The 23,248-nt window shown below is 41.8% G+C and overlaps 1 protein-coding gene across 2 annotated transcripts in view; it reads right to left on the bottom strand.

Annotated features, from left to right (window-relative positions):
* Positions 1–9,091: 9,091 nt before the first annotated feature.
* ADAM12 (ADAM metallopeptidase domain 12) overlaps positions 9,092–23,248 on the bottom strand; it is a 185,464-nt gene continuing 171,307 nt past the window's right edge. For both annotated transcript variants that reach the window (XM_071446201.1, XM_071446200.1), the window contains 7 exons: positions 23,107–23,184; positions 19,598–19,706; positions 18,978–19,113; positions 18,253–18,361; positions 17,095–17,277; positions 11,824–11,936; positions 9,092–10,392 (listed from right to left, as the gene is read on the bottom strand). In XM_071446201.1, the coding sequence (XP_071302302.1) occupies positions 10,332–10,392; positions 11,824–11,936; positions 17,095–17,277; positions 18,253–18,361; positions 18,978–19,113; positions 19,598–19,706; positions 23,107–23,184 (789 nt within the window). In that variant the 3' untranslated portion in view covers positions 9,092–10,331. The remainder of the gene's footprint in view (positions 10,393–11,823; positions 11,937–17,094; positions 17,278–18,252; positions 18,362–18,977; positions 19,114–19,597; positions 19,707–23,106; positions 23,185–23,248) is intronic.

Below are 23,248 nucleotides of genomic sequence, written 5' to 3' on the forward strand. Positions count from 1 at the left end.
CTATATATAAAAGATGTAAAATGCAATATGATGTGACAGATGCTGTGGTGCCACCCTGAGGGACAGGAGAATCACACTGACACAGGATGTCAGCTGAAAAGCAGCACAGTGAGCTGATCTTTTAATTCTTTTCATTTGAGAAAAACTAAAAGAATTATCCTTATGAACCATTTCTTTACGTGGAGGGCTAAAATATTACAGGGTTCTCTCCCACTATTTTTATTTTGTTTGATTTATTAATTACCAAATCCTTGTATCTTTTTTATTTCCCATTTCTAGTTAAGGTTTGGAGAACCAGAGGGGTTTTACTAAATGAGGAAGGGGATCAGCCAGGAACCATTGGTGGGCATGGAGCATCTGAAGACAGGATTCAACAAAAGGGAGGAAGGGTGAGAATGGCACAACACAAACTTGTTAAAGTCCCAAAGCTGACTCTGTCTGGTCCCACAGGTGCTGAGGGTGCCCTGACAAGCTGACAGCACCCAGGAACTCAGGCAGGAGAGGTTTGGGCAGGCTGTGAGAAAAGCCCTTCCCAGGAGGGCTCCTGTGCCAAGCAGCAGGACAGGGAGCACAGAGGCTTCTGCCTCCCCTCCGTCCCTCATTGTCCAGCTCTGGCCTGGAGAAATCCCTGATTTCTGCTGGGAGCAGGAGTGGGACTGGGGCCCTCCCTGCTGCTTTTGTGATGCTGTGGTTGGGGCAGATGCAGAATTCACCAAAGAAAAGGTGCAGAGAGGAGATCTCACCATTTGTGCTGGGGATAATGGGTAATTAGGGAGCTGCTGGAGGGCACAGCTCAGTGTTACAGCATGGGAAGGAAGACACTGGCCTTGAGCAACAGGTGACAAATCTCTGCAGAATAAAATCATCTGAATTACCTTTGGATTTTAAGTAAAAAAAAGGTGCTTTAAGGATTTACCCAAAGGGAGAGAAACATATTTTCAGAGCCACACACTGCCTGTTTTGGAACAGAGATGTAAGTCCAGGTCCTTTAGATTTCAGTAATTTCCAGCTGATGTCTGGAAACTTAAAGGTCACACCCTTGTGCCAGAGTGGGAATTGGGAATTCAGCAATTCAGGAATTGGGAGTTAATTAAGAGGAAAAACAATATTTGGAGTAAAAGATGGGTGTAATGACACCCTTTCTATGGACTAATGGATAGTGAAGGCAGCAGGAGGATTGGAATTTGGATGTAGATTTCTCAGTGTTTCTGTGCCTGTCTGCCTCTTACCCTCCTCTGACGTGAGGCAGAGTTTTTAGAGAGCTCTTAGGAGTGCATCAAGGGTTTAAAATATATTTATGGTGTTAGTCCTTGTCTCCAAGAGGTCAGGCATTTTCAGATGTCTCCCATGTTAGAGCTGGGTTACCACAGGCACATTCTTGCTCAGAATTTGATGTGGCATTGAACACATTTAATTGATTTTTTATTAAATACTGATAATAATGTCCTGATTTTGTAGCACGTTAATTTCCTTTTCTTCTCCCCTTTTAATGATGATGTTGGCTACTTTTGCTGGTCACCTGGAGATGATTAAGTACCTGAGCTCACCAGGTGCTTTCTGAGAAGGCAAAGATCTGGGAGGTCACACAACTTTTCAGGGCTGCAGGTGGAGGACAAGGTCCTGCTCTTGCCTGGTGCTTGATGATGCTGAAATGGAAGAGTTTTATCTCTACAGTTTGCAGAGAAGGCAGCATTGTCCCAAAAGTGAGCAGGTAATTTTTATCCTCATGTTAATTCTGCCCTGATACATTCCTGAGTCCTTTGGGCTCTTGCTTAATGGAAACTCATTTGCCCAAAAGAATGATGGCAATGGGTTCAGAGAAGTGGAGAATTGTGTAATTCTGGCTGGAAGACAGAGCAGTGGATAAAACCCTGCTGATATTATAGCAATAACTGGAATAATCTCTAAGTCTTTAGGGCAGTGAAGATTCCATGGCAGTGGTTTTGTAATTAGACCTTCTCCCTTTACCTTTCCTTCATAGGGAGCAGGGTGTCAGAAAATTAGGAGTTGATGCAGGATATAATAGGGAACCTTCCTTGCTTATAATCCACATTTTTAATCCAACTACAACATTCAGTTCTATTTGCAGGTTACCATGAAACAGGAGATAGGCATGATTGCCTAGATTTGGTTTCACACCAGGCAGGGATGTGTGTTAGCAAACAAAATTGGAGATATTTAGTAATGGCTGAGTAAATATTAGCAAATGGATGGTGCAATTAAAGCAACAGGGTTGCAGCTGATAAGCTCTGATCAAGACTGCTGGGTGGCTGAATGAGAAGCTGAAGATTCAGAGATAAGAATTGATGGATGTAATGTTATCCCAATTGAGAAGAGGGGAGCACCTGAAGCATGGAGAAATGTAATTGATGACCTGTAAAACAGGCTGAGATTAAAAAAAAAAATAAAAATCAGCTTGATGGAGGCTCCTGCAGGAGTGCAAGGGGCCAGAGAGGGCTGGGCATGTTGGATAAGCTGAAGTTTTTCTGTTTTTCTTGAAGATGGTCAGGATAATGTGCAACAGCAGTATGGGACTTAAAGTGTCACTTAAAGCTTGTGGGATAGAATTTAGTTTTGAATTTATTTTATGGAACTGAGGGTGCTTTCTCCTCTCCCCTGACAGATCCCCTGTTCCCAGTGCTGCCTTGTTGGGGTTTTGTGAGTAGTGATGGAATTCTGTGTCCCTCTGCTCCCAACATCAGCCTGGGCTTATGGTGAACTGGTTCCCCTTAGGGAAGGGAGAAATGCAGCTTTGGAAGAGGGAAGGAGGATGAAAACCATAGAATGGAGCTTTGGTAGCAAAGCATCAGCTCTGGGGAGCAGGATGGAGCACAATTATTCTCACTTAGTGGGCATTGCTGTCCCAGCCATCAGGAGGTTCCAGAGTTTCTGTCTTCATAAATTAATTCTGCTGGGTGTTTGTTACTCCAGGAATTCCATGGCTGAAGTGTTTGAAATGATATAATTTTTTATTATTTACTGTGTGCACTGCTGTACAGTACAGCCTGCTGTCCATGCTTATGGATTGAGAGGAGAAAAACCTGAAAAGTTATTTACTGGGACCTGCAGTTCTCTGGGAGGCTTTGCTGGAGGGAAACACATCTTGAGAGGTGAAATTTGAAAAAATTTCTGTTCAGCAGTCTCAGAAAAGGCTGAGAGCCTTTTCTCTTGAATTTTTTCATCTTCTTTCCAGAGTGTGTCAGGAAAATCCACAAGTGCTAGAAGAAGACAGAAGAGTCCTGTGACTTTATTTGAATAAAGGGACTGAGATGAAATTAAGGGCTCTTCTTCTTAAATCTCAATTTGTCTTTACAAACCCTAGTTATTATTAACTCAAGCCTTTTGAACAACCTGGAACATTTGAAACCCTCCTGACTTTGCCAAGTCTGGTCCCCCTGCACCAGGCATGGCAGGCAAATATTGAGAATAAAGCAGACAATGAGACATTTTAGCCCATTAAACACCAGAGGTCCTTGGCCATGGCAACTGATGGCCAAGATCTCCCAGACTCTTCTTCCAGCTGAGAATTCCAAACCTCTGGGGCTTTAGAGACCTTTATCAAGTGGGATGGGTGCACTCATGTCCAGCTGTCCTGGCTGCTGTTCCTGTGCTCCTGCCTGGGTTTATGCACAGCAAAGTCCAGGGGCAGCAGCTGTGAACTGGCTTTGCAATTGTAGTTTTTTGGGGAATTGTCAGCATTAGCTGAAGTGGTGAAAGGAGAAGTGAATAAGGTTAAAATTCCAGCAGCAAACAGACCTCCTGTTGGAAAAACCACCCACAAAAAAAGGGCATTGTCACAGCCCTGGGAAACTTTAGGAGTGGGGAGATGTAACCAGTGAGTGCTGAGGTGGTGCCACCTCACAGAATGGAGAAAATCTCAGGTTATTTCAATAGTGGAGAAAAATCAAAGCTGTAGGAGAAGAGAAATCCAAACTGGGAACATCCTGACAGTGTGATTCATCTATTCCAATCAATCCATTTAATTGTCTTTGCTGTTATTTATGGTGGTGCCCCTGGAGATTTATAGTGTTCATCTGAGATTGCAAAGCTTCATCACAGAAACCAGACACAAAAAAAGGGGGAGAAAATAAAGAAAAAAAAAAATATTCCAACTTCTCCAAAAGATTGGAGAGGTTTTTATAAAATCTTCCTCTGTAAACACCTTTAGGTTTGAGATTTAGATAAAGCTGGCTGGGAGAGCCACAACAACACAAGAGCACAAAGGGGATGTGACAAAAAGAAGGAAGGAAAGGCAGGAAAACAACCCCAAAGTGATAAAGAGGGGAAATGTGAAGAGAGGATTTGCTGGATGTGGAAGGGCAAAGGTTTCAGAGAGTTTCTTGAAGGGAACTGAATAGGAAATGTGCTTTTTTAGGGGCAGGCAGTGCTCTGGGGTTAGTGCTAAAACAGAGACCTCTGAGCCCAGGCACTTTCCCCTCTGGCTGTGGGGAAGGACAGCCCTGCTTGACACTGGAAATTTCATCTCCAGAAAGTTTAAAACATAAAAATGGCATTAAAGCCGTTGCCTTGTAGTTTGTTATGCCTTACTGAATCCTTACTGAATGTTGGAATTCTATAAAATCTCCCTGCTGTCTTAAATCCACACAATTTTCTGTCTTCAGAGCTGTTCTTTTGGTTAGTAATTACAGGTAATAGCTTGAATGTAACTGGAGAGGAAGGGATAATCCAAAATGTGCCCAAACCACATTTTTAGGGAAAAATATTCTACAAACTGAATGTATTCATTGAATGAATAAATTTTCATACATTCCTAATGCACTCCAAAATTGTGCTCGTGATAAACAAGGAGTTTAATGAATTTTCTCAGCTGTCCCTGACCTATATTTTAATTTCAATATGAATATCTTGTGCAGACTGCCTAAAAATTCTCCCAAACCATCTACTTGTTGCAGTTTCCATGTTACTGGGCTTTACTTAATGCTGAAATGCAATTAATGGGTTCTCTAGCAGTGTCAGGGCTCTGCTTGGCATCCTTGTGTGGGCATTCAAGCACTTTGGTTGTTGATGCTTTGTTAAAACCTGACTTGATAGTTTAATTCCAGGCAGCAACAGCCCGGATTAGATGGGTGTAGGATGGAGATTCCACCTTTCAAACAGGATTTAGGGTGATTTTTCCACGTGGGGCTGCAGGAGGAGTTACCCAGACTTTATTGGTTCTGTTTTTGGGGTTTTTTTTCCTTTTCTCTTTACCTTTCAGTATTACAAAAGACTGGAAGTTTTCACAGGTAGGTATAAATAATCCCTATATAGAGGTTTTCTGCCTCTGAGTTTATTTTTAAAACATATTTCCTTCTGGATTTGTTGTGATTTTTGGAGCTTTGATAATTTGCTAGAAGTCAAGAAGGAAAAACAAAGAGAAAAATTGCTGTTCCCCAGTTTGGAGATGAGGCCTCAGATAACTTTGATTTTTCCTACCAAGTCAGTGCAAAAATGAATATTTGGCCCCAAATGCTGTAACTTGCCTGTTTCACCTCTATTATTCAGATTTCTGGGTCCTTGGCACTGTAAATTTTGGAGCTCAGCCTCCTCTTCAGCATCTCCTCCTGCATTTGGATTTACAGACACTGAATCCTTACAGAACCCTCTTGCACAGAGTTAGATGTAAAGCAAGAAATTCAAATAAACAAGATACTTTTTGGCATTCCCCTGAGGATATTACAAAACTGCTGGAAATTAAATACTGATTTTTTTTTTCTTCTCTACTGCTTCCTTTTCTTCTTCAAGACCTCTTTTCTTTCATGACTGTCTCTTGAGTAAACAAAAAAATAGCATTTCTTACCCAACCTTGTTAATACCCATCTTTAAATTTTCCAAGGAGATGCTTCTTTACTTCAAATCATGAGCTGCTTGTGCAACAAATTTAGCTTCAGCTCTAGAAGTGAAAAATATGTTCAGATTGTTAAGGCGTCTAAAATTCTTACAGAAAATTAGGCAAATTAATGAATCTTTGTAGAAAATATATGTTGATATATTTTAGTTTTTGGTTTTTAGAATTAAGTAGTAATTTACAGTTTTAACAGTAAAATAATCTGGTATATTTGCTAAATAAAAGCAAGTAATATATGTTAAGTATATAAATGATCTGAGGTCTTTTCAGATTGGTTCCTGAAAGTTATGGTTTGGGGGTTTAAAAAGTAGGTTTAGAGGTCTTTATATCAAGTAACATCAAGATTGCAGAGTAAACCACTGAGAAATGCAAAATTCAATTGCTTAAAAAAATCAGAAAAAATCCAGTCCTTTCCTGCAAATCCAGCATAATCTAAGATATGGCACATACAAAAGGCAATCTGGTGGATAGAACTTTTAATTTTTGCTGTGGGTTCTTGCAGCAGTGGGAACACACAGGCAGGAAGATGCTCTTCTCTCCTACCCTCCTTCTTTAAGGGAAGAATTTCTTCCCAATATCCGATCTAAACATTCTCTGCTGCAGCTTGAGGTCATTTCCTCTCCTCCTGTCCCTGTCCCCTCCTGGCAGGGGCTGTGCAGAGCCACAGGGTCCCCCCTGAGCCCCTTTTCTCCAGGCTGAGCCCCTGCCCAGCTCCCTCAGCCCCTCCTGGTGCTCCAGACCCTTCCCCAATTGTTCTTAAGTGCATTAAATTTAAATATGTAAGAATTGAGGTCTGAAATAAAGCAGAAACATGTACTGCTCACCTCTACAGATACACGTGGTCTTGTACACTGGTTAAAAAAAATAAAAGAGGGTCATGGAAATGAAAAGTATCTTTTGTCATGATGATGATGATAATGTTGGATATGAATTCCTGAATGAACTGAATCCCAAGAGTTCTAAACGTTCAATGTGCTCCAGGTTTTTAATTTCTCTTGTAAGTGTTGTGTGAAAAGGGCAGCTGTCTGTAATTTGTGGGGAATGTTTCTGTGTGGTCTCGTTCTGTGGAAGGATGGTCCCTGTGCAGAACGAGTTTCAGCCTTCCTGAGTTCAGAAAATGATGTTTTGCAGAGTGAGATAAAGAAAGAATTTGTTTACTGTTACATGGCAATTTACAGTTAAATTGGAAACTGCTGTTATTTGATTGGAAGTTAATAAAAGAGAATATTGCATACTCAAACGATCAGAAGAAACCAGAATTGAAGCAAAGGGGGAAGCTCTGTTATCTCTTTATACTCTGAGCTTCTGAAAAGGCTTTTAAAATATTCCATGAAATTAAAAGGAGATAAATCTTGCTACCCTGATAATTGCTAGCATTTACAAACAATCTGGGAATACTAAACCCAAGGGACTTGATGGGGAGAAAGATGGTAAATATGCAATTTTCCTTTTGTTTACTGCCTATTTATTAATTTTCTTTGGTGTTTTGTACTTTCTGTTCTATTGATTAGCATAAAGGCAGCTTTAGGGAGAGCACACTCTGTTCCTGCCTTCCCTCTGGAAAGGGAGCCTGGCTGTGGCAGCATTCCAGGGGTGTGGGACAGGACAGAAAGGAAGAATCAGCCCCAAAAAATCTCTCCCACCAAGATAAACTGAGACCCATAAAACACTGAGGATTTAAAGGTTGGTGTAACCTTAATTATTAAAGGTGATTTAGAAATTATTAACCTTTAATTATTAAAGGTGATTTAGAAAAGGTGATTTGCTGAGCAGGGAGGTGGAGGAATTTATGATGGCAGGACTGAATTTATTATGCCAGGGCTGGTGCAAGGAGCACACCTTGGATTTCACACCCTGCTGTATCCCACAGGAATTTATTTGCTTACAGATGTAAAACCATTCACCTGCTCTCCACAGTGGAATTTTCCATGCCATCTGCATTTCTAATCATGAAGGCACTAATTAGGTGGGAAGGCACCTCAAACCAGCTACTACTGATAAAAGTCCCTAAAAGAAAAGAAGGATTTGATGGATCATTTGGTGTCATCTCTTGTTGTCAGGTGTTGTTTCTTGTCCCGTTCCACCCAAGCTACAGGTCCTTTTCTGCCTGTAGAATTTTGCACCTGATAATATAAATATAAATATATTGGTTTAGTTGAGGTGTTAGGGCATGGGATGGACTCAATGATCTTTAAGATCTCTTCCAACCTAGTCATTCTGTGAGTTCTGTGAAATATAAGTAATAAAATAAATATAAAAAATATAAATAAAAGAAATATAAAAAAATATAAAATTTGCAAATTGCTGACTGGAAGGATTTTACATTTTATGGCTGTTGCCTACATTTCACCCACACTTTGCTGTGAAAAAAATCACCCTGTACTATTCAGTAAGAAATTTTACTGGTGTCAAGTAATGGTATCAATTTTTACAGGATCTTTGGGTTTTGTTACCTGTGTTTCAGACAGAGAATTGGGTTTTTTTTCCCCAGACATCTAGAAATCTCAAAGTTTAGCCATGTCTTAGATGGTAAGTCTGGTAGATAATATGTTCTTCTTAACTGTAGGACTAAATTCCCTGTCCCTGGATACCTGTGCTTGTTTTAGTGGGAATAGTTAAGAAATTTAACACATGGGGGGGTGAGGTGGCTGCTTGCAGTGACAGGGACACAGCTGGGTGCCCTGTGTGGATATTTCTATTTTCTATATTTTAAAGCCCGCCTAGGCTGGTTGTATTTAAGTTTATACACGTGCCAAGTCTTACCCAGGCTGCTCCTGGTAAATTCAGAACTCCTGATGCTGATAACAGACACCTTTTAGTCATTTCATGTCACCTTTCACTACCCACAGTTTCACCTTGTGGTTTTCAGCAATTTGCAGAAGGAATCTGATAAAATGGGAGCATTCAAAAAGCAAACTGAGCTCATGTGGCTGCTTCAAATGGAGGTACCCCCTACTCTAGATACAAAAAAAATTAGTATTTTAAATACAGAAATATGTAAAGTACATAAAAAGCATCATTTTGGTTCCCCAAACCTTCTGTTGTGATTCTCCACACACAAAGCCCTGTTGCTGCTTTAAGAATTGAAATACATTTGTGAAGCTTTTCCTTTGCTATAGAGCACCAAACTGAGCTGGGGTGTATTTTGGTTTGTTCAGTTTCTCCATAAACATGAAGGTTGTGCTGCTATGAGGGGGAATAACTGGGAAAATGAAATACAATGACACTCCCTGAAGCCAGGTCTGAGTTTCTATCAATGCTTTTATTTTTGCTTAAGGAAACAAAAACCACAAGCAATGAGGAAACCATTGAATGTGATAGTCCCTTCTCCCTCTGCTTCAGCTGATAATTAAAAATTGCTGTTTTTACAGGTGAAACTGTGTTCAGCAGTGCTACTGAGAAGGCACAGAAGAGATCAGGTGTAATCACAGAGCAGAGATGAACTTTTTTTAAATTTTTTGGATAATCCAAGTCTATGTATTAAAATACACATTTTGATTTGGGAATTAAGGAACCTGGAGCAACCTTGTAGAAGTTTAATACAAAACAGTAGTAAATATGCAAAATACAGGTGATAAGCAGAGCAGTGAGGCAAAAGGAAATAATATAAAATTTGATTTTTAAATGTAATTCTTTGTCATCCTTGGCTTCCCCCCAGCCCTGGGTATAATGCACTGCCAGTCTAATCAGGACAACAATGAGATGGTGGAATTTAATTACCAAAGCATCAAAAAGGAGATGGCACAGGGAGGCCTGATATCTGCATTAATATGGACTGAGCAGGCTGTGCTTGAGGAAAATGAGGTTAAAACCACCACAGCTTGGTGATGTACGGTACTTCTTCAGTGAGAGGACTTCTCCCAGGTGGATACATCCCCTTTCAGCACAGAGATTTCTGGGAGGTCTCAAACAGTAAGGTGAAAATTGAGATTACAGTACAGCTGCAGACACAGAGTGAGCCTTTGGTTACATGCAGGTCACACCTTGTGTGCAGGTATTGGGCATTTCACCCAGTTCCAGGAGAGATTTTGTCTTTTCACCCTGCCATATTTACTCAGAAGTTGGGTAAGGACCATTGAGATGGAGCTGTTTACACATTTCATTGATCTGCATCAGCACCCCTTAAAGAACAAAACTAAGAGATCTACATAGGACCAACAGAGCAGAATTATTCAAGTTCAGTGAAATATTACAAAAAAAAGGTTTCCTTTTTAGGAAAACTCAGCTATGGTAAAAATATCTACTACAGTGCACTGCACTGTAATAAATATTCAACATAAATTAATAATTTACAAGTACCTGAGCAAGTATACAGAGCACCATAGCACAGCACAGCACCAAAGGCAGTAGCTCAGAATTCTTAAAAATAATGCTGTTTTAAACATTAAAAGTTCTAAGTATTGTCATAGAAATGAACTCCAGCTGGAGTTGAAAGATAGTGCAAACTTCTGTCTTCACTTTTTAAAATAAAGGTGTCAGATTTTCATTTCACATCCATAGTGTTGCTGGACCTGGATACCTGTGGTGGATGTTTGGGAGCAGGCCTGTTGGAAAGAAAGAAAACAGCATATTGTTACTTAATCTCCATTTCTTTGGGTGCTCATCAATTTTGTACCTGATCAAAAATGTCAGTAATGGTACAGAATTCCAGGTGGTCTCCAAAAGCTGTAGGGGTCAGCTTGAAATGTTGTTGCTTTCAGAATTTCTGACTAGAATGGACAGCCAGGAGTTTAATCAAAGTTTCTTTGTGCAATTTTTTTGCTAAAATATAGGAGACAATATTGGTTCTATTTTTAATGTTTCTGAGCACTTCAGTGCTTTACTGGTAGAATTCTTGTAGCTTAAGACACCAGTTTTATCTTCCTTGGAGCTCACTTTATTCACAGGAAACTGAGGAATATTGGGCAAGAAAACAGCATTGACTAAACTCACTAACATTGGGTGTAGTTATTCCACTTCCTATTTTTTTCAAACCATTAGACTTTTGAAGTGCACAATTTCTATGCTTTTTGAATCTTTTGGGTAACATTTTCAGATGATGGCAACTGATGTTTCCTTGGGAAATAGGTGATCAGGAAATCACTTTTTTGGTGGCTGATTTTAACAGTATTCAGATGGGGGGAACTGTGGAGAAAATTCATTTTTTTATTGGTTAGTTTTGTAAATATACAGCCAGGTGTTTACAGTCAAGCCTTCACAGGTATTATAAATCCTCATATTCTGTGGGAGTCAGAGCAACTGTGCTGGTGCACTCCCAGTGAGAAGCAGCATGATGAGTAAAATTAGAGATGGAAATTATGTTGGAAGTGGTTGTTGCAGCAGCTCCTTGAGCTGTTTTAGCCATGTTGCTGTGAAGTGCTAAAATCCAGGTGTTGGGATTGATACCTTTTTGGGACTGCCTAAAAACAGAGGCTAGACAAAATTAAGGGAATAAAAAGAGGTTATATATATATTGAAGGGTGTTCAGGTACATTTTGGGCAGACAAGGCTCCTCAGGGACCACACCCAGGAATGGATGGTGGGGCACAGGTTTTCATACTTTTATGAAAAAGGGAAAATTAAGGGAATAAAAAGGGGTTATATTGATTGAAAGAACTTCAGGCACATTTTGGGCAGACAAAGTTCCCCAGTGACTACACCCAGAAACGGATGATGGGTCACAGGTTTTCACACTTTTTAAAGTTTGGTCCATTTGCATATTGGGGGTTAATTTTCCAATTACAGCTTCAGTTAATGAAGTAATTTACCTCAAGTTTTCTCCCCTCAAAACTCACTTTTGTTTACACTTGTGGGCCCTGAGGCAGTGAGGTGTCCTTGATTGCCAGGCCTGGAGAAGAATTGTTGTGTCTGCCTAAAATGGGGAAGCAGCAGCTGACACTGTGTGGAGTTTGGGTTACACCCTGCTGAGTTACAGGATCACAGGCAGAGGGGAAGCACAGGAGCTGCACTCCTAAGGCACGAGGGTGGGGACTGACCTGGCGGGGCTGGCGTGGGGCAGAGCCCGGGGCCGTCCGGCGGGGCCCTGGCGCGCTCGGCCCAGCGGGTCCGCGGGGAGAGGCTTCCGAGGGGCGCTGGGCTTGGGGGGCTCCTGCAGGGAACACGAGCTCCTGTCAGTTCTCACAGGGGACAGCACGCCCTCCAGCACACGGCCACGGATCGTGTCAGGCCATAGAACTGGGGACTCACACGCTGGGCTGGCTGGGAGGGACCTTAAAGCCCACCCAGCGCCCACCTCCCACTGTCCCAGTGATGCCTGGGAGGCTGCTGAGAACAGGGTTAAAGGAATAAAGAATAAAGCATTTAAAGGAATAAAGCAGGTATTTCTTAAAAAGCCTTCACAGATACACCCTGGGCAGTTCAAGAGCCTGGCCATGGCTCCACCCAAGATGGACAATGAGTCACGAGTTTTCACACTTGTATAAGTTTTGGTCCATTTCCATATTGGGGTTAATGTGGAAATGTTGTTGCTTTCAGAATATCTGCCTGGAATGGACAGCCAGGAGTTTAATCAAAGTTTCTTGGTGCAGTATTTTTGCTAAAATCTGGAGACTGTATTGATTCTATTTTTAATGTAGATGGACCCAAGATGGATGGCGTGTCACGAGTTTTCACACTTTTATAAATTCTGGTCCATTTCCATACTGGGGTTGATTGTCCAATCCCAGCTCCAGGTTATGAAGTCCCATCCTCCCAAATTTGCCTCCCTCAATTCCCTGCTATTTGCCCTTTTTGGGGCTGAAGCTGCAGCGGTGTCCTTGGTTCTGGGGCTGGAAAAGGATTGTTCTGTGTGCCTGAGCTGTGGGGAGAGCTGCTGGCACTTCATATGGAGTTCAGAGTTATACACCAATGCAGTACAGGATCTGGAAAATATGAAAGCTAAAACTTAAGGCATCACCAGGGTGTTCCAAGCCCCATCCAGCCTGGCCTTGGACACTTCCAGGAGGCAGCCACCACTCTGGGTAAAACTGACACCTCATCCCCCCTCCCTGTTTCCTCCTAACAATCTAAACCTAAACTGAAGATATGTTATGACCAGATAAGTTTAAATGAGTAAAAAGTAACTTATTTTTAATAAACTGGCACTCTAATTTTAAACCAAAGATTTCATACTATATTTTCATGATTTTATGACTTTTGATTCCTTGCTCTAGAAATGCAGGGTGCATCTCTACTGGACTCAATGCTTACTTGGTGGTAAATGGAAACAGCAAAGATTCAATACACAACTTTGTAGAAGCAGTTCTATAGAAAGGTGGAAATGCTCGACATGACGTTAAAATGGAAATTCAGATGGCCACAAAACCAAAGTGCCCCAGTCTGGTTTGGATTGGGAGCATCTGTGGAATCTTTTTTGCTGTGCTTTCATTCAGTGGAATTAAAGGCTCCATTAATAAGGAACAGAAGTCATCTGCTGTCAGGCTGGGCCAGTGGCTCCTCTGGGTGGTCCCTGCAAACGGGGAAACTTGGCTGTTTGTGCTCCTTGTTATGGGGAGCTGGGACACATTAAGTGGCTTGCTCAGGGCACACAGATCTCTCCAGTTTATCCCCAAACTCACTTCAGATCTTTCTACCACTGGAGCTGCATGGCCAAGCTTTTCCCAAGGAATTTTATTCCTTATTTTTAGTTAAGGATCATTGGTAAAGTTAAAGGAAACAAGAAGAGCTTACAAGCATAATCTGATTAAAGATCCTTTGAAAGATGTGATCCAAGCAATCAGAGCATGAATTGCTCCTGAATAAAGTCCAACTTTTCATTATTTGTTTTGAGCATCCTTTTGTTTTTTTACTTTCCATGGCAAATATTTGCTCTTTCAAGAAGGAAATGCAGATTGATTATCCACAGGCATTTTGATAAGGAAGAAAATACATGAGCTTAAGTAAATCTCATATATAAGTTTAAATTTGCCACAAACTACATTTTAGAGTTGCATGTAATGTCCACCCTCTGTTTAATTCTCTGCATAACAAGTACTAGTATTGATAGGTACACAGGCCCAACTCCTGATTTATTTATTCATTCATTTCCCACTCAAAATGTCTTCAAAATATCCTTAAGGAGGAAGCAGACAAGTGTTTTGACAGGAAGTGTAATGTGGTGGCAAGCTGCTAGGAAAGGGTAAATGAAAGAAAAAAATTGAAAAGGGAACTCTGATAAAAATGGAGCTGGAGAATAAATGGTGGCTGAGATAAAGCAAAATGGAGCAGCACTTGATAGAAAGGAGATGCCACCAGGAACACACAACCCAAGGAACAGAGGAAAAGCTCTGTGAAGAAATAAATCCCATCCCCCAGACTGATTACAGAATTATTATTCTGTTCTTTCTGTGCCACGGGAGCATCCAAACTTTGTGTGTTACCTCGTGTGGGGCCCTGCAGAGCCTTTGATGTGCTGGAATCTGCAGCACAGCTCAGGGTACCACCACAGCCCTGCTTCCCTCATTCCTTCCTCCACTCCTTCCCCTACAAAGCTTCAGCTCTTCCTCACAAAGAGTTTATGGATGGATTTCTTGGTCCATTTTATATCCACAACCTGGCATTTAATGCATTCAGGCCCTGCTTGGGGAAGTGTTGTTTTAAATATTGGAATGAAAAAACACAATTCTCATACTGAGCAGCTCCAAAGACATCAGGTGCATGAAATTCCAGCTTTTTTCCACTGATTTTTGAAGAAGAAAGTGAAAACCCTCAGTGATTACAGCCAAGCTGAGGTGTCACAGGAGAGATTTCCCAGGATAACTGTGGCAGAAGGAGCAGAGCTGGGCTGAGCTTGGTTTTAGGAACAAGTAAAACCACTTTTTTAAGTGGTAAAATTTTGAAGTAAAAAAGTTCTATTCCCTGGCATTAGGATGAGCTGTAAAATCTGAGATGTATTTTGGTAACAAGAGGATGAGAGTGTCAGAGGCAGCAACTGAATGCTAAAAGCACCAAAATCGAGGGGAAAGAGATCAAATGCAAATGCCTGCACTGAACCCATGGCTAGGATAAACCTGCACTGTTCCCTTGATTCACATGGGCTCTGCTGATTTATACTGACTGTGAATCTGGCCCATAAATAAAGACTGTTTGCCTTGCAAGAGCATCTGAAAGAAGGAAAAGCTGTTTTTCAGTCAAAAAGATAATTAAATATTAAACTTGGCAAGAGCTAATTCGCTGAGGATTTTTTGTTTGCTTGATTGGTTTGGTTTATTTCGTGTTGTCTTTGTTTTTTAACTATTTTACTTACAACTGAAGGCAATTTTATATAATTTACAGCACCATCCTGCAGCACTGAGCATCTGGGTGATATCCTGAATGTAGCAATGATTTTTCAAGTCCTTCCTCTTGCTCCCCTTCTGGACGTGCTTCCAAGAGAGAGCTGAAGCAATACATGAAGCAGTACTTATATTTATTATCCCAAACTCTTCTGAATTTACTTCTAACTCTTCTAATTTACTTCTTCCAACATGAGAGGGAAAAAAATTAACTTAGGAATGAAAGATTTTCTCCCCACACAGTGTTTTTTGGTCCTTCTGACATAAAAAGTAGCTGTTTCTCACAATATTGAGGTTATGATCTAATTTTGAAAGCATCTATTCTTGCTCATTCTTTAGGCTGCCTTGAGCTGATCCCCTGTTTGTGTTCCATGCAGAGGCTGAAAATGGTGCAATGATATTTTGCTTGATGAAGGAACTGTCACAATGAATTTGAGCTGCCAAGCTGAGAAGCTTTTTGGCAGTTTCAGATCTGTCAGTCTTTGCTAGTGGTGGTACTGCAGGTCTGGTGTTCCACCTGGCACTCTGGGTGACATTTGGAGCACAAGGATTTAGGAACACGAGCTGTAGAGGGGAGCACTGGGCTGCTGTGATGTGCAGTGAGGCTGGGGCAGGTGCAGATGCAGTATCAGAATGACAAATGGCTCCTTTTCCTTTTCCTTGGAAAGCCTTTTCTCCATCCATATTCTGCTTAAGAAGCAGAAAAGCACTTGCACTTGAAATCTTCCCTATGACCACTGTGAATTGTGCAGAATGTTAGAGAAAATGAGAAAATGAACACTAAGACCATTGGAGCTAAAGACAAGCAAGAGGAATCAATATTGCTCCTGACTCCCTACAAAATTTATTTTAGAAAGAATCAGCGTTCCTTACTCCTCTGGAAAGGAAAATGACTGGGAACATGGAAAAGGGAAGATAAAAAAGCAAATAAAACACAGATTGCACTTGGAAAAGTTGGTCTAACCTGAGTGATACAATGCTCAGGCTTAGAAAAAATTAAATCTAGAAACACTTATTTGCTGCCACAATGGGCAGGGACACCTCCCACTGTCCCAGGCTGCTCCAAGCCCTGTCCAACCTGGCTTTGGGCACTTCCAGGGATCCAGGGGCAGCCACAGCTGCTCTGGGCACCCTCCCTGACAACTTCTCTGGGCAGCCTCTCTCATCCCTCTTTGTTTCTGACATTTTTCCAATCCCTTTTCAAAGCCCTGCACTCCAGCACTGTCTCAGAGCTGTCTCCTCCTATCCAGCACCAGGACAGGGTCTCAAGCAGCTCTCAGGGCTCCTGCAGGTGTTAACAACTCCATTTCAACCTTGTACCACAGCCAGAACAGGAACAGCCTGGGTGCTTTGCACAGAAACAGTCACTCCAAAGTGCCACCAAAAGGGAGCAGCCAGTGACAAGGAAAGGCACTGTTTAATACACACAGCTTCATCTACCCTGTCTATCGCCCTCAGATGCATCTTATTCAAAAATAAAAAATAAAAAATAATTACCATCTCTACTTAAACATTGCAGTGAAAGGTGGGTCTGCATGAAATAGTGGTTTTTGTGTCTGTGCCCTGGAAAACCAGACTGTGCTTCATGCAGCCCTTGGCAGGGCAGAAGCACATCAAGCTAAGACACCTTTTGCTCTTGCACATCACATCTGCAACATAACTCCCCAAACTCTCTCTCTGTGTCTGGCAGCTCACTAACAAACTGTGCAGCTCTCCCCTGCCTGGGCAGCTGCAGAGATGTGTTTGCCTCTAATGTCTTTGTTCTGATGTCTTTTGAGTGGTGAAGGCAGAGTTCAGGATCCAAAATTTTAGGATCACAGCCCCACTAGCCACAAGGCAATTTTTCTACAGCACAGTTCTGAACTCACACAAAACATAAAGAAAATACTGTGGGAAAAGGGCAGCAAGAAAGATGAGAAAACACTTCATTTCTCCAGACACTCACAGAGTAAATATTACATAGAAGAGAATCAATGGTTCAAAGAGAACAGTTACCTGGGTGAACCTCAGTGAAGGATTAGCTGGCAGGGGTCTCTCAGGCCCAGCTTGGTGTCCTGGCAGCTGGGGAAGGGGTGGCAGGACCCTCTGGGGTGTTTTTAATGGTGGCACCTCGTGTGTCTTCACAGGGTCGCTGATGTCGATGATCTGATACGGCAGCGGCCGCCTGGGGCCGTCCCTCTGGGAAAAACCATCCACCAAAGTTAGAAATGGCAATCATCCAACCAAAATTACACACTTCAATCATTAACCAAAGTTATACATTTCAATAATCCACCAAAGTTACACATTTAAATCATCCACCAAAGTTAGAAATTTCAATCTTCTTCACCAAAGTTATACATTTCAATCATCCACCAAAGTTACACATTTCAGCCACCCAACCAAAGTTATATATTTCAATCATCCAACCAAAGTTTTACATTTCAATCATCCACCAAAGTTATACATTTCAATCATCCAACCAAAGTTATAAATGGCAATCATCCAACCAGTTATATATTTCAATCATCCAACCAAAGTTATACATTTCAATCATCCAACCAAAGTTTTACATTTCAATAATCCAACCAAAGTTATACATTTCAATCATCCAACCAAAGTTTTACATTTCAATAATCCAACCAAAGTAATACAATTTCAACCATCCACCAAAGTTACACATTTTGGTGTTAACAAAAGTCACACATTTACACAAATCTTCCACCAAAGTTACTCATTTCAATAATCCAACCAAAGTTGTACATTTCAAGGGCTGGCACAGAATCACAGGATGGTTTGTTCTGAAGAGATCTGAAGGACCAGCATGTTCCAACCCCTGGCTGTGAGCAGGGACACCTCCCACCAGGGAGCTGCAAGCCCTATCAAACCTGGCCTAGTGCTGCTTTAAAATCCATGGGAGTGCCCTGCTTTTCTCTCCTAGAGACAAAACTATTTATTTTCTGCACTGGACAGCTCCACCTGTATTCAATGTGGAAGGCATAAATGAATTTTGAAGCCTACATCCTCTCCCATTTCACTTAATGTTAGTCCTACCTACATGATATTAAGTTCATGTAATTATTGTATTATAATAAATCACTTAATTGAGATCCAAAATACATGAGACCTTTTTTTGGTTTTCCCCCACTTTAAAAAAAATATTTATGGACTCACTTTTTGTATGGCTGTATTTTGTGGCTTCACAATGAGGTTTTTACTAACACATACGGTATGAACATGATTTGGCTCAGATGAACTGGAAGGTCTTGCTGGACTCACAGACCTGCAATACAAACATTTAATTGTTGAACACAACGTTCTGCTTTGTAACATTTTCTTAAACAGGAGCCTCTTTTCAGGATGGGATTTTGCAAGGACTTTCTGCCTGGTTATAGTAAACAAGGAAAGTAAAAATTGTCTAGCACTCCTGCAAGAATAAAAATAAATATTGATTTTTTAGAAACCAGTAGTCTGTTAAATTAGCTTCTGCAATCTGTGGAAATACAGCTTTGTAACACCCAGGAGACTATTCTAATGAATCTAACATTTAAACAGTAATGACCTCAAATAGGAAAGTTTCAGCTCACTCAGCTGAGTTTAGATAAAAGGCCATGCAGTGTAATGAAACTGTTTCAGACAAATGGAAATAAAGACAATACTTCCATCGCTGCTTAATTTTTCATCCCAAAAGGAAAGAGGGATATATTCAAACCAATACCTGTGTTATTTACTGCCTATCAATGAAATTAAACCAACCCAGGGAAAACACTGCTGATAATGGTGAATATTTTTTGTCAAGGCTGGTTCTTCCTAATACATCCACAGTGATGAGAATTGCTGTGTTTACTGCTTCCTTTCCTTAATATCTATTGGAATATAATTAGGGAAAATGGGCATACCTTAATTTCTCTATTGTTGTCTTCTTGCTTGTAAACAACCACCTCATGAAAGTCTTCCTTTTGAGGTACATGATTGATCCAGCAAAGATAAGGCACAGGATGGTTATCAACACTCCTATGGTCAAGCTCTTATTGTCTGCAAAAAAATCACATGGAGTTAACTTCTTCCAAGGGCCTGCTCACTGCCTGGCCAGGGTTTCTTTGCTATCTTCAAAAACCAAAAATCTTTCAGCAGTGAAATCATGATGGGAAGCTTTGTCATGGAAATAACCATGCTGTCATAATTTCACTATTGCCACCCACTGCAGCATCTGGCATGCAGAGGAGAGATCCATTTTGGTTTAGAACAGTATTGTTCATATGAAAGCAGACATTATTTCCCACTGAGATTTAGTTTGTACATCCACTTGTGAGGAGACTGCTTGCCCTGTAATGTCCTCAGACATAAACCAGAAACATCTTTGAGGTCACTAATGTTCCAACACTCTGGGGAAAAATTGGCATGGAATAATGAAATCCTGTAAAATTAACAAAGTGTAGAAATAATTCTTTTTGAGGTTGACCAGTTTCCACTCTTTCTCCTTTAAAAAAAACCAGGTGGAGCCTGAATTCCCACTGACCTGCCTGTCTGATGGGCCCACTGTCCACACTGCCACCAAAGCCTGGCTTGTCACAGAAGGGGGGGGCCCAGTCAGCCTCACAGTGGCAGTTCTTTTTGTTGTTGCAGACCTGCAAAACAAGACAAATGGCTTAACATGAAAAACACCCGAGAGCAGCCCTGGCTGATAAGGGCTTCTAATCAGACAGTGACACATCAGAGAGGAATAAAACTTGGAGAAGAAAGGAGATGTGCTGATAGCTGCCTGCTGCACACTGAGGTGGCAAAGAGCAACTCGCCATGGAGGAAGAGGATCCTAAAAACCATTATTTCTTTGGCAGGAAATCGTTGGAGTTGCCCCAGCTGACATCATCAATAATATGAGGATAATCAGACACCTCTTAAGTTTTGTTCTCTGTGCCTGCACAGGAGCAGCAGAGCTTTGTCAGCCCCCCAAGTATTACTGAAGGGGTATTGGGGACAGCCAAAGGTGATACAGAGACTTTATTATTAGGCATGAAAAGACACTTGATTATTAGAAATCTACAGTTCTTATAGAAACAGTGGTGGACCTAAGACCTTTAGGAATCTTCTCTCCCATTATTGGTGAATATGAATAGCACACTCTAGAAAACCGTATTTATAAACAATGGTTACAGAAAGAGAGATAATAATTGTTTGAATTCTTCCATCTCAGTTTCTCACAGCTTCTACACAGCTTCCCAGGATTTTCCTGGGAGAGCCATGTCTCTCTCTGTTCAGAAGATATGTAATTACTACACCCCAAGCTCTCCTCTCCATAAGGGCTTGCACTGAGCCCAGCACAGATTTTTCCATGGCTCCAAGATGAACCAGTTGCTGGAGTAAGCTGTGAAATGGGCTCAGGGCTGAGGAAACCCTGAGGGAGCTTTGATACCTGTCCTAGGTTGACTATATGATGCTTTAATCCCCAGCTGTCGTGTTCTGTTTATGCTCAATAATAAGTTTTGCACTTTAGGACTTGTTGCAGAGAGTGAAGGGGGCAGAGAAGAAGCTCAGTTTGTTTTCAGGCACTGCACTCACTCCTCCACATTCCTGCTCCTGGCCTGTGCTGTCTGTGGATGGACAGACAGTGGGACAGAGCTCTCCGTTGTTTTAGTTAGTTTTAGCTTGCTGAGGCAAACAAGTTCCCTGGACTGTGGGTTTTTTTTCCCTTTTCTTTGGAGCTGTTCAAACCTGCTCTGGACTGGACACCAGCAGAGCACCGGCAGCTCCACCTGGGGCCCACCAGGCCGGGCCTGGCCTGTGACATTTCCAGCACTGAGGGACTGATCAGAGCCTGAGTGAGCTGAGCTGCAACCCGGGGAGGGACTTTCTCAGTTTGTCATCTCTTTTGGAGCAGCAAGGGGTTCTATTGTTTAATATTGTTTAGGTTTTATTGTTTAATAAACAGGGTTTTTTCCACTTGTCCCCAAGGAGGTATTTTCTCCCAAACCAGTTGGGGGAGAAGCCAATTGAATCTGCTTTCCTAGAGGAGCCCCTTTGGGGGTTCTCTCCAAAATTTGCCCTGAACCAGGACAATGCCACACCTGCACTGGCTGCAGAGACACAGTGCTCTGTGCTGGGGTGGTTTTAATCTGGGTGAGGGAACAGCTGGTGAGGCCTGACCACCCCTGTGGGATCAGAGAGCTCTGAGGGACTGGAGCTCAGCACCAGCATGGCCTGGCCCTGCTGCACACAGGGCAGGAGCCAGAACTCCAGGGCTTTCCCCACTGTCCCCAAACCCTCATTATCTCCTCCTGCTGCTCCTCAGGCAGCTGCTGTGTGGTGAACACAGAGCTTAAAGCTCCCTGCTGGCCTGACAGAATGCATGGAGTCACAGAACTGCTCAGGCTGGAAGAGATCTCCAAGATCTTCAACCATTCCCCAGAACTGACAAGGCCACCCATGGCCCCAGGTGCCACCACATCCACATGGATTTTAAATCCCTCCAGGGATGGGGACTCCAGCACTGCCCTGGGCAGCTGTGCCAGGCCTGGAAAAACATTTCCATGAAGAAATTTTTGCAAATATCCACCCTGAGCCCAGCCTGAGGCCGTTCCCTCTGCTCCTGTCCCTGTGCCCTGGAGCAGAGCCCGACCCCCCCGGCTGTGCCCTCCTGGCAGGAGCTGTGCAGAGCCACAAGGGCCCCTGAGCCTCCTTTGCTCCAGGCTCAGCCCCTGCCAGGCTCCATTCCCTTCCCTGAACTCCACCCCTCAATGTCTTCTCCTGAGGGATCCAAACTGACCCCAGGATATGAAGTCATATTTAGGAGCTCAAATCAATGTGTAAATAAAAGATTTTGGGCTTTAGGGTTTGTTGTCAATAAGGTCCTTAATTCTGTGCTAACCCCAACCATCACTGATCTGCCACCACCATGAAGAGCCCACAGCACAGATTAATAAAGGAGTTTTCACTAAGACACAAATCAGTTCACAGGAGTTTGGGTTATTCTGAGCATGCAATATTCTGGCCAGGTCAGCTTGGCAGGCTTTCAGAAACACTGTGCTCCCTGTGTCTGCAGAGCACTAAAATATTCAGAGAGCTCAGACTGGCTGTGGTCATGTAAAATTAAAAAAAAAAAAATTTACATTTCAAAGACAGCAAGATAATTAAAAATATACTTTGTTATATACTTTGTTAAGCATTATTTTTTAAATTAAAGCACCACAGGAATTCCCATTTACAATTCCACGAGGTCAGTTTTGCCACTGAGGAGTCACCAGAGGTTCTTGTTTGTACAGACATAAAAAATGCCAGTCCAAGCCTCTGCTCATTCCATCCTCAATGATAAGAGGCAGCACCATCAACACACTCAGTTTTGCAAATTCAGGGTGATAAAATAAGTTAAAGCAAATTAAAATCCTTCCTCAGAGAGGACAGTGAGTTTCTATGGCTCTTCCAATGTGGCTGCCACAGCTTTTCAGAGAAACAAACAGCTCATCAGCACATCAAGGTTAATAAGGCAAAGCTTGACATAATTAACATTATCATAATATAAACTGGGTTTCAAACCACTGATATTATTAAATGATATCATCACATTTTTCATTCTGTGCCACTTTCATGCCACAAAACTCATCAATATGGTTTTACTTTTTTTAATGTTATTCGAAATGCTGTTTCATTTGCCTCTCAATTCCAATGTTTCCAATGCTCAATTCAAAAACTTCAACTTCTTTGTATCTATGGAGAAATTGCATTTTTGATTTTTAATGGGAATTCTTCATGATGGAGGGTCAGACTTCAAATTGCTTTGAGGATTACAAGATTCCTTTGTATCACAGGCTGTCAATTAAGAACAAGATAATTACTGCCTGATAAACATTTCTTTGTCAAATAAAAACAATTTCATATAAGGCACAGGGGAAATGGAAATACATAATAAAATGTATTGCAGTGACTCGGACTGATCTATGGCAGGCAATTCTAGATCTCAAAGCCGTTACAGAAAGTGATTTCATGTCCAGTGGTTATTGAGGGATTGTAAAAAATGTTTTCCAAGATGCTTACCCCCCGTCCATGGCACTTGGTGGCACATTTATGGACCCCAAAAACACTGGTGTTCTGGCACCGCCGGTTCAGGCAAATCTGCAAAATAAAAAAAAAGATTTTGAACAGGGACAGAGCTGCTGGGGCTCCCAGGGCATCCTAT

The sequence above is a fragment of the Agelaius tricolor genome, unplaced genomic scaffold (assembly GCF_023055355.1).
Source record: "Agelaius tricolor isolate 1412-34295 unplaced genomic scaffold, bAgeTri1.0.p SCAF_22, whole genome shotgun sequence".
NCBI classification, from domain to species: domain Eukaryota; kingdom Metazoa; phylum Chordata; class Aves; order Passeriformes; family Icteridae; genus Agelaius; species Agelaius tricolor.